Source organism: Protomyctophum parallelum (assembly GCF_964188405.1).
Source record: "Protomyctophum parallelum genome assembly, chromosome: 8".
NCBI classification, from domain to species: domain Eukaryota; kingdom Metazoa; phylum Chordata; class Actinopteri; order Myctophiformes; family Myctophidae; genus Protomyctophum; species Protomyctophum parallelum.
The window spans coordinates 54,076,988-54,089,157 of record NC_139703.1 but is presented as its reverse complement, the minus strand read 5'-3'; the positions used below and the strand labels follow the sequence as shown (position 1 = coordinate 54,089,157).

General features: G+C 39.4%; 1 protein-coding gene across 1 annotated transcript in view; it reads left to right on the top strand.

The window, feature by feature from the left end:
• LOC310863088 (dihydropyridine-sensitive L-type skeletal muscle calcium channel subunit alpha-1-like) overlaps positions 1-12,170 on the top strand; it is a gene marked incomplete at both ends in the record, with an annotated part of 123,879 nt that overhangs the window by 93,489 nt on the left and 18,220 nt on the right. Inside the window, 2 exons of the mRNA XM_083771211.1 lie at positions 3,350-3,397; positions 3,927-3,953. Of these exons, the coding sequence (XP_083627337.1) occupies positions 3,350-3,397; positions 3,927-3,953 (75 nt within the window). The remainder of the gene's footprint in view (positions 1-3,349; positions 3,398-3,926; positions 3,954-12,170) is intronic.

The following is a 12,170-nucleotide window of genomic DNA, read 5'->3' as shown; positions in this document are numbered from 1 at the left end:
GTATTGTTTTTTGGGGGGGGTGGGGGGGGGGGGGGGGGGGGGCTCCTTCAATAACATCATATTGTTCCCATACCTGATGCACCTTGTGCGCTCCATCCCCGCCACGCTTCAGCCTGGGTGACACGCAGTGGTGGAAAGTAACTAAGTACTTTTACTTAAGTACTGTACTTGAGTACAATTTTGAGGTATTTGTGCTTTACTTGAGTATTTCCAATTTCCAGTACTTTTACTTCTACTCCACCTCAGAGCCAACATTTGTACTTTCACTCCACTACAATTATTTGAAAACTTTAGTTACTTTAGTTACTTTGGCGATTTTAATTTTGATTAGAAAACATCAATTAACCACTTCAACCCAATACATTTTGGCCATTTGAAAATAGCCGATCTACAAGCTCACAATGCGTCGCAACACGACGCATTGTGAGCTTGTAGATCGGCTATTTTCAATAGACTTTGTACACATTTTGAACTTGTGAAGTGGGACATTCTGCAATATGAGTTATTTTACTTTTAGTACTTTAAGTACATTTTGATGCCGATACTTTTGCACTTTTACTCAAGTACATTTTCAATTCCGTACTTTTACTTGTAAAGGAGTAGTTCTAAATTGCAGTATTGGTACTTTTACTTAAGTAAAACAATTGAGTACTTTTTCCACCACTGGTGACACGGTCAGTATGACGATGAAAACCTCCAACATACGTTGTGACCAGGCTTTACTTTATGCTTCTCTGCCTTACGTTGTGACCAGGCTTTACTTTATGCTTCTCTGTCTTACGTTGTGACCAGGCTTTACTTTATGCTTCTCTGCCTTACGTTGTGACCAGGCTTTACTTTATGCTTATCTGTCTTACGTTGTGACCAGGCTTTACTTTATGCTTCTCTGTCTTACGTTGTGACCAGGCTTTACTTTATGCTTCTCTGCCTTACGTTGTGACCAGGCTTTACTTTATGCTTCTCTGTCTTACGTTGTGACCAGGCTTTACTTTATGCTTCTCTGCCTTACGTTGTGACCAGGCTTTACTTTATGCTTCTCTGCCTTACGTTGTGACCAGGCTTTACTTTATGCTTCTCTGCCTTACGTTGTGACCAGGCTTTACTTTATGCTTCTCTGCCTTACGTTGTGACCAGGCTTTACTTTATGCTTCTCTGCCTTACGTTGTGACCAGGCTTTACTTTATGCTTCTCTGCCTTACGTTGTGACCAGGCTTTACTTTATGCTTCTCTGCCTTACGTTGTGACCAGGCTTTACTTTATGCTTCTCTGCCTTACGTTGTGACCAGGCTTTACTTTATGCTTCTCTGTCTTACGTTGTGACCAGGCTTTACTTTATGCTTCTCTGCCTTACGTTGTGACCAGGCTTTACTTTATGCTTCTCTGCCTTACGTTGTGACCAGGCTTTACTTTATGCTTCTCTGTCTTACGTTGTGACCAGGCTTTACTTTATGCTTCTCTGCCTTACGTTGTGACCAGGCTTTACTTTATGCTTCTCTGCCTTACGTTGTGACCAGGCTTTACTTTATGCTTCTCTGTCTTACGTTGTGACCAGGCTTTACTTTATGCTTCTCTGCCTTACGTTGTGACCAGGCTTTACTTTATGCTTCTCTGCCTTACGTTGTGACCAGGCTTTACTTTATGCTTCTCTGCCTTACGTTGTGACCAGGCTTTACTTTATGCTTCTCTGTCTTACGTTGTGACCAGGCTTTACTTTATGCTTCTCTGCCTTACGTTGTGACCAGGCTTTACTTTATGCTTCTCTGTCTTACGTTGTGACCAGGCTTTACTTTATGCTTCTCTGCCTTAGGTTGTGACCAGGCTTTACTTTATGCTTCTCTGCCTTAGGTTGTGACCAGGCTTTACTTTATGCTTCTCTGCCTTACGTTGTGACCAGGCTTTACTTTATGCTTCTCTGCCTTACGTTGTGACCAGGCTTTACTTTATGCTTCTCTGCCTTACGTTGTGACCAGGCTTTACTTTATGCTTCTCTGCCTTACGTTGTGACCAGGCTTTACTTTATGCTTCTCTGCCTTACGTTGTGACCAGGCTTTACTTTATGCTTCTCTGCCTTAGGTTGTGACCAGGCTTTACTTTATGCTTCTCTGCCTTACGTTGTGACCAGGCTTTACTTTATGCTTCTCTGCCTTACGTTGTGACCAGGCTTTACTTTATGCTTCTCTGCCTTACGTTGTGACCAGGCTTTACTTTATGCTTCTCTGTCTTACGTTGTGACCAGGCTTTACTTTATGCTTCTCTGTCTTACGTTGTGACCAGGCTTTACTTTATGCTTCTCTGTCTTACGTTGTGACCAGGCTTTACTTTATGCTTCTCTGCCTTAGGTTGTGACCAGGCTTTACTTTATGCTTCTCTGTCTTACGTTGTGACCAGGCTTTACTTTATGCTTCTCTGCCTTACGTTGTAACCAGGCTTTACTTTATGCTTCTCTGCCTTAGGTTGTGACCAGGCTTTACTTTATGCTTCTCTGTCTTACGTTGTGACCAGGCTTTACTTTATGCTTCTCTGTCTTACGTTGTGACCAGGCTTTACTTTATGCTTCTCTGTCTTACGTTGTGACCAGGCTTTACTTCATGCTTCTCTGCCTTACGTTGTGACCAGGCTTTACTTTATGCTTCTCTGTCTTACGTTGTGACCAGGCTTTACTTTATGCTTCTCTGCCTTACGTTGTGACCAGGCTTTACTTTATGCTTCTCTGCCTTACGTTGTGACCAGGCTTTACTTTATGCTTATCTGTCTTACGTTGTGACCAGGCTTTACTTTATGCTTCTCTGCCTTACGTTGTGACCAGGCTTTACTTTATGCTTCTCTGCCTTACGTTGTGACCAGGCTTTACTTTATGCTTCTCTGCCTTACGTTGTGACCAGGCTTTACTTTATGCTTCTCTGCCTTAGGTTGTGACCAGGCTTTACTTTATGCTTCTCTGCCTTACGTTGTGACCAGGCTTTACTTTATGCTTCTCTGCCTTACGTTGTGACCAGGCTTTTCTTTTCGCAGATAAGTAAGCCTGGGACCGAGGCTAAGTGCTCCTGGGAAAGAGTGAGTCGCGCCTCTGATTGGCCTACCGAACGCCTCCATTTTGTTGCCTTCCCTTGAGATACAGACACCCCATAGAGCCGGAAGAGCTGGCCTTTATATGTCTATGGGGTTTCCCGACCCGAGTGGGCTCTAAAGGCAAAACGGGTGTGATGTACAGTAAACATCCCCCCCGCTGCTACCTGACGCTACACCATTACATGGCTGGCCTCCCCTCTCTCCTCCTCACGTCTGTGATGTCACTTCCTGTCTGACATCACTTCCTTTACCATAATGTCCCTTTTCTGCTCTCTTACAGGCGGCGTTGGAGTCCTCTGGCGGCCTCTACTGTCTGCAAGGATGCGCTGTAACTATCCGTAGTGCAACTGAATGACGCTTTGCTCAATGTTAACATGTTTGTCACCCTTAATAACCCATTCTGACCTGAGATCAGATTCATACGAGGTTTCCACTGGACACACACTGGTCTGATTAACCCATTCTGACCTGAGATCAGATTCTAAAAAATGTCAGTCGTTCTTCGATTTTTCAAAAATAGCAGACCTACAAGCTCGTATCGCGCCACTCGGTGGCGCGATATGAGCTTGTAGATCTTTATTAAATGACTTTAATTGCATGGAAATTGATATATACATACATACATACATAGTTTGCTAAATGCTCTGTTGACTCTAATATATATATATATATATATATATATATATATATATATATATATATATATATAATAATAATAATAATGCTCTGTTGACTCTCACAAACTTACAGTTACGTTTGACTGCTTGGCCAGTAATGAAAAGTGTATAATAAGCTATGGTTTTAACACCAGGAAACAAATTGCCGACAAGTAACATCTTTATCATTTTTTTCCCCAGGAAGTGGATCCCATGGAAGCGATTGCAGTAAGTTTAAATCAAATGATATTTTTTGGCTTCTTTGTATTGATATTGATATGTTTTGCCTTCTTTGCTAGCTCATACATGAGGCACCAACTTCACTTAATGCCACCCAGGGGTCAATATCCAAATACTGATTTGACCTGTTTTAATTACCACAGTACAACTGTACATTGTATTGAATAATATTGTATGTTTCTTATGTCCAATGTATTTTATATTTAACCCAATTCAAAAAATGTCTTCTACTGTACATCCTGACAGTTTTCTGAAAAAGCTATGTTTCTATGTCAGTCGTTCTTCGATGTTTCAAAAATAGCAGCTCTACAAGCTCGTAGCGCGCCACCGAGTGGCGCGCTACGAGCTTGTAGAGCTGCTATTTTTCATTAGCTAAACTTAAGCATACATAATGCTAACACCAAGTATACGTGGCATTTGAAATGACATACACTTCTGCTCTTGAGTCTACAGAGAACATGAGCGTGTCCATCACATTGTGTTACATACATGTAACACATGTTGTTCTGCTCTTCAGTTCTCAGAGAACATACATGTAACACATGTTGTTCTGCTCTTCAGTTCTCAGAGAACATACATGTAACACATGTTGTTCTGCTCTTCAGTTCTCAGAGAACATACATGTAACACATGTTGTTCTGCTCTTCAGTTCTCAGAGAACATACATGTAACACATGTTGTTCTGCTCTTCAGTTCTCAGAGAACATACATGTAACACATGTTGTTCTGCTCTTCAGTTCTCAGAGAACATACATGTTAAACATGTTGTTCTGCTCTTCAGTCTGCAGAGAACATACATGTTAAACATGTTGTTCTGCTCTTCAGTCTGCAGAGAACATACATGTTAAACATGTTGTTCTGCTCTTCAGTCTGCAGAGAACATACATGTTAAACATGTTGTTCTGCTCTTCAGTCCTCAGAGAACATACATGTTAAACATGTTCTGCTCTTCAGTCTGCAGAGAACATACATGTTAAACATGTTCTGCTCTTCAGTCTGTAGAGAACATACATGTTAAACATGTTGTTCTGCTCTTCAGTCCTCAGAGAACATACATGTTAAACATGTTCTGCTCTTCAGTCTGCAGAGAACATACATGTTAAACATGTTCTGCTCTTCAGTCTGCAGAGAACATGCATGTTAAACATGTTCTGCTCTTCAGTCTGCAGAGAACATACATGTTAAACATGTTCTGCTCTTCAGTCTGCAGAGAACATACATGTTAAACATGTTGTTCTGCTCTTCAGTCCTCAGAGAACATACATGTTAAACATGTTCTGCTCTTCAGTCTGTAGAGAACATACATGTTAAACATGTTCTGCTCTTCAGTCTGTAGAGAACATACATGTTAAACATGTTCTGCTCTTCAGTCTACAGAGAACATACATGTTAAACATGTTGTTCTGCTCTTCAGTCTGCAGAGAACATACATGTTAAACATGTTGTTCTGCTCTTCAGTCCTCAGAGAACATACATGTTAAACATGTTCTGCTCTTCAGTCTGTAGAGAACATACATGTTAAACATGTTGTTCTGCTCTTCAGTCTACAGAGAACATACATGTTAAACATGTTGTTCTGCTCTTCAGTCTACAGAGAACATACATGTTAAACATGTTGTTCTGCTCTTCAGTCTGTAGAGAACATACATGTTAAACATGTTGTTCTGCTCTTCAGTCTACAGAGAACATACATGTTAAACATGTTCTGCTCTTCAGTCTGCAGAGAACATACATGTTAAACATGTTGTTCTGCTCTTCAGTCTGTAGAGAACATACATGTTAAACATGTTCTGCTCTTCAGTCTGCAGAGAACATACATGTTAAACATGTTCTGCTCTTCAGTCTGCAGAGAACATACATGTTAAACATGTTGTTCTGCTCTTCAGTCCTCAGAGAACATACATGTTAAACATGTTCTGCTCTTCAGTCTGTAGAGAACATACATGTTAAACATGTTGTTCTGCTCTTCAGTCTACAGAGAACATACATGTTAAACATGTTCTGCTCTTCAGTCCTCAGAGAACATACATGTTAAACATGTTGTTCTGCTCTTCAGTCTGTAGAGAACATACATGTTAAACATGTTCTGCTCTTCAGTCTACAGAGAACATACATGTTAAACATGTTGTTCTGCTCTTCAGTCTGCAGAGAACATACATGTTAAACATGTTGTTCTGCTCTTCAGTCCTCAGAGAACATACATGTTAAACATGTTCTGCTCTTCAGTCTGCAGAGAACATACATGTTAAACATGTTGTTCTGCTCTTCAGTCCTCAGAGAACATACATGTTAAACATGTTCTGCTCTTCAGTCTACAGAGAACATACATGTTAAACATGTTCTGCTCTTCAGTCTGCAGAGAACATACATGTTAAACATGTTGTTCTGCTCTTCAGTCTGCAGAGAACATACATGTTAAACATGTTCTGCTCTTCAGTCTGTAGAGAACATACATGTTAAACATGTTCTGCTCTTCAGTCTGCAGAGAACATACATGTTAAACATGTTCTGCTCTTCAGTCTGCAGAGAACATACATGTTAAACATGTTGTTCTGCTCTTCAGTCCTCAGAGAACATACATGTTAAACATGTTGTTCTGCTCTTCAGTCCTCAGAGAACATACATGTTAAACATGTTCTGCTCTTCAGTCCTCAGAGAACATACATGTTAAACATGTTCTGCTCTTCAGTCTGCAGAGAACATACATGTTAAACATGTTGTTCTGCTCTTCAGTCTGCAGAGAACATACATGTTAAACATGTTCTGCTCTTCAGTCTGCAGAGAACATACATGTTAAACATGTTGTTCTGCTCTTCAGTCCTCAGAGAACATACATGTTAAACATGTTCTGCTCTTCAGTCTGTAGAGAACATACATGTTAAACATGTTCTGCTCTTCAGTCCTCAGAGAACATACATGTTAAACATGTTCTGCTCTTCAGTCTGCAGAGAACATACATGTTAAACATGTTGTTCTGCTCTTCAGTCTGTAGAGAACATACATGTTAAACATGTTCTGCTCTTCAGTCTGTAGAGAACATACATGTTAAACATGTTCTGCTCTTCAGTCTGCAGAGAACATACATGTTAAACATGTTGTTCTGCTCTTCAGTCCTCAGAGAACATACATGTTAAACATGTTGTTCTGCTCTTCAGTCCTCAGAGGACATACATGTTAAACATGTTCTGCTCTTCAGTCCTCAGAGAACATACATGTTAAACATGTTGTTCTGCTCTTCAGTCTGTAGAGAACATACATGTTAAACATGTTCTGCTCTTCAGTCTGCAGAGAACATACATGTTAAACATGTTGTTCTGCTCTTCAGTCTGTAGAGAACATACATGTCATGTTAAACATGTTGTTCTGCTCTTCAGTCTACAGAGAACATACATGTTAAACATGTTGTTCTGCTCTTCAGTCTGCTGAGAACATACATGTTAAACATGTTCTGCTCTTCAGTCCTCAGAGAACATACATGTTAAACATGTTGTTCTGCTCTTCAGTCTGTAGAGAACATACATGTTAAACATGTTGTTCTGCTCTTCAGTCCTCAGAGAACATACATGTTAAACATGTTGTTCTGCTCTTCAGTCTGCAGAGAACATACATGTTAAACATGTTGTTCTGCTCTTCAGTCTGCTGAGAACATACATGTTAAACATGTTGTTCTGCTCTTCAGTCTGCAGAGAACATACATGTTAAACATGTTGTTCTGCTCTTCAGTCTGCAGAGAACATACATGTTAAACATGTTGTTCTGCTCTTCAGTCTGTAGAGAACATACATGTTAAACATGTTGTTCTGCTCTTCAGTCTGTAGAGAACATACATGTTAAACATGTTGTTCTGCTCTTCAGTCTGTAGAGAACATACATGTTAAACATGTTCTGCTCTTCAGTCTGTAGAGAACATACATGTTAAACATGTTGTTCTGCTCTTCAGTCTGCAGAGAACATACATGTTAAACATGTTGTTCTGCTCTTCAGTCTGTAGAGAACATACATGTTAAACATGTTCTGCTCTTCAGTCTGTAGAGAACATACATGTTAAACATGTTCTGCTCTTCAGTCTGTAGAGAACATACATGTTAAACATGTTCTGCTCTTCAGTCCTCAGAGAACATACATGTTAAACATGTTGTTCTGCTCTTCAGTCTGCAGAGAACTTACATGTTAAACATGTTGTTCTGCTCTTCAGTCTGTAGAGAACATACATGTTAAACATGTTGTTCTGCTCTTCAGTCCTCAGAGAACATACATGTTAAACATGTTGTTCTGCTCTTCAGTCCTCAGAGAACATACATGTTAAACATGTTGTTCTGCTCTTCAGTCTGCAGAGAACATACATGTTAAACATGTTGTTCTGCTCTTCAGTCTGTAGAGAACATACATGTTAAACATGTTCTGCTCTTCAGTCCTCAGAGAACATACATGTTAAACATGTTGTTCTGCTCTTCACTGCAGAGAACATACATGTTAAACATGTTGTTCTGCTCTTCAGTCTGTAGAGAACATACATGTTAAACATGTTCTGCTCTTCAGTCTGTAGAGAACATACATGTTAAACATGTTGTTCTGCTCTTCAGTCTGCAGAGAACATACATGTTAAACATGTTCTGCTCTTCAGTCTGCAGAGAACATACATGTTAAACATGTTGTTCTGCTCTTCAGTCTGCAGAGAACATACATGTTAAACATGTTCTGCTCTTCAGTCTGCAGAGAACATACATGTTAAACATGTTCTGCTCTTCAGTCTGCTGAGAACATACATGTTAAACATGTTGTTCTGCTCTTCAGTCCTCAGAGAACATACATGTTAAACATGTTGTTCTGCTCTTCAGTCTGTAGAGAACATACATGTTAAACATGTTCTGCTCTTCAGTCTACAGAGAACATACATGTTAAACATGTTCTGCTCTTCAGTCCTCAGAGAACATACATGTTAAACATGTTGTTCTGCTCTTCAGTCTGCAGAGAACATACATGTTAAACATGTTCTGCTCTTCAGTCCTCAGAGAACATACATGTTAAACATGTTGTTCTGCTCTTCAGTCTGCAGAGAACATACATGTTAAACATGTTCTGCTCTTCAGTCTGCAGAGAACATACATGTTAAACATGTTCTGCTCTTCAGTCCTCAGAGAACATACATGTTAAACATGTTGTTCTGCTCTTCAGTCTGCAGAGAACATACATGTTAAACATGTTCTGCTCTTCAGTCTGTAGAGAACATACATGTTAAACATGTTCTGCTCTTCAGTCCTCAGAGAACATACATGTTAAACATGTTCTGCTCTTCAGTCTGTAGAGAACATACATGTTAAACATGTTCTGCTCTTCAGTCTGTAGAGAACATACATGTTAAACATGTTCTGCTCTTCAGTCTGCAGAGAACATACATGTTAAACATGTTCTGCTCTTCAGTCCTCAGAGAACATACATGTTAAACATGTTGTTCTGCTCTTCAGTCTGTAGAGAACATACATGTTAAACATGTTCTGCTCTTCAGTCTGCAGAGAACATACATGTTAAACATGTTGTTCTGCTCTTCAGTCTGTAGAGAACATACATGTCATGTTAAACATGTTGTTCTGCTCTTCAGTCTACAGAGAACATACATGTTAAACATGTTGTTCTGCTCTTCAGTCCGCAGAGAACATACATGTTAAACATGTTGTTCTGCTCTTCAGTCTGCTGAGAACATACATGTTAAACATGTTGTTCTGCTCTTCAGTCTGCAGAGAACATACATGTTAAACATGTTGTTCTGCTCTTCAGTCTGCAGAGAACATACATGTTAAACATGTTGTTCTGCTCTTCAGTCTGTAGAGAACATACATGTTAAACATGTTGTTCTGCTCTTCAGTCTGTAGAGAACATACATGTTAAACATGTTGTTCTGCTCTTCAGTCTGTAGAGAACATACATGTTAAACATGTTCTGCTCTTCAGTCTGTAGAGAACATACATGTTAAACATGTTGTTCTGCTCTTCAGTCTGCAGAGAACATACATGTTAAACATGTTGTTCTGCTCTTCAGTCTGTAGAGAACATACATGTTAAACATGTTGTTCTGCTCTTCAGTCTGTAGAGAACATACATGTTAAACATGTTGTTCTGCTCTTCAGTCTGTAGAGAACATACATGTTAAACATGTTGTTCTGCTCTTCAGTCCTCAGAGAACATACATGTTAAACATGTTGTTCTGCTCTTCAGTCCTCAGAGAACATACATGTTAAACATGTTGTTCTGCTCTTCAGTCTGCAGAGAACATACATGTTAAGCATGTTGTTCTGCTCTTCAGTCTGTAGAGAACATACATGTTAAACATGTTCTGCTCTTCAGTCTGCAGAGAACATACATGTTAAACATGTTCTGCTCTTCAGTCCTCAGAGAACATACATGTTAAACATGTTCTGCTCTTCAGTCTACAGAGAACATACATGTTAAACATGTTGTTCTGCTCTTCAGTCCTCAGAGAACATACATGTTAAACATGTTGTTCTGCTCTTCAGTCTGTAGAGAACATACATGTTAAACATGTTGTTCTGCTCTTCAGTCTGCAGAGAACATACATGTTAAACATGTTGTTCTGCTCTTCAGTCTGTAGAGAACATACATGTTAAACATGTTCTGCTCTTCAGTCTGCAGAGAACATACATGTTAAACATGTTCTGCTCTTCAGTCCTCAGAGAACATACATGTTAAACATGTTGTTCTGCTCTTCAGTCTGCAGAGAACATACATGTTAAACATGTTCTGCTCTTCAGTCCTCAGAGAACATACATGTTAAACATGTTGTTCTGCTCTTCAGTCTGTAGAGAACATACATGTTAAACATGTTCTGCTCTTCAGTCTGCAGAGAACATACATGTTAAACATGTTCTGCTCTTCAGTCCTCAGAGAACATACATGTTAAACATGTTGTTCTGCTCTTCAGTCTACAGAGAACATACATGTTAAACATGTTGTTCTGCTCTTCAGTCCTCAGAGAACATACATGTTAAACATGTTCTGCTCTTCAGTCTGTAGAGAACATACATGTTAAACATGTTCTGCTCTTCAGTCCTCAGAGAACATACATGTTAAACATGTTGTTCTGCTCTTCAGTCTGCAGAGAACATACATGTTAAACATGTTGTTCTGCTCTTCAGTCTACAGAGAACATACATGTTAAACATGTTGTTCTGCTCTTCAGTCTACAGAGAACATACATGTTAAACATGTTCTGCTCTTCAGTCTGTAGAGAACATACATGTTAAACATGTTCTGCTCTTCAGTCTACAGAGAACATACATGTTAAACATGTTCTGCTCTTCAGTCTGTAGAGAACATACATGTTAAACATGTTCTGCTCTTCAGTCTACAGAGAACATACATGTTAAACATGTTGTTCTGCTCTTCAGTCTGTAGAGAACATACATGTTAAACATGTTCTGCTCTTCAGTCTACAGAGAACATACATGTTAAACATGTTCTGCTCTTCAGTCTGCAGAGAACATACATGTTAAACATGTTGTTCTGCTCTTCAGTCCTCAGAGAACATACATGTTAAACATGTTGTTCTGCTCTTCAGTCTGTAGAGAACATACATGTTAAACATGTTCTGCTCTTCAGTCTGCAGAGAACATACATGTTAAACATGTTGTTCTGCTCTTCAGTCTACAGAGAACATACATGTTAAACATGTTCTGCTCTTCAGTCTGTAGAGAACATACATGTTAAACATGTTGTTCTGCTCTTCAGTCTGCAGAGAACATACATGTTAAACATGTTCTGCTCTTCAGTCTGTAGAGAACATAAATGTTAAACATGTTCTGCTCTTCAGTCCTCAGAGAACATACATGTTAAACATGTTCTGCTCTTCAGTCTGCAGAGAACATACATGTTAAACATGTTGTTCTGCTCTTCAGTCTACAGAGAACATACATGTTAAACATGTTCTGCTCTTCAGTCTACAGAGAACATACATGTTAAACATGTTGTTCTGCTCTTCAGTCTGTAGAGAACATACATGTTAAACATGTTCTGCTCTTCAGTCTACAGAGAACATACATGTTAAACATGTTCTGCTCTTCAGTCTGCAGAGAACATACATGTTAAACATGTTGTTCTGCTCTTCAGTCCTCAGAGAACATACATGTTAAACATGTTGTTCTGCTCTTCAGTCTGTAGAGAACATACATGTTAAACATGTTCTGCTCTTCAG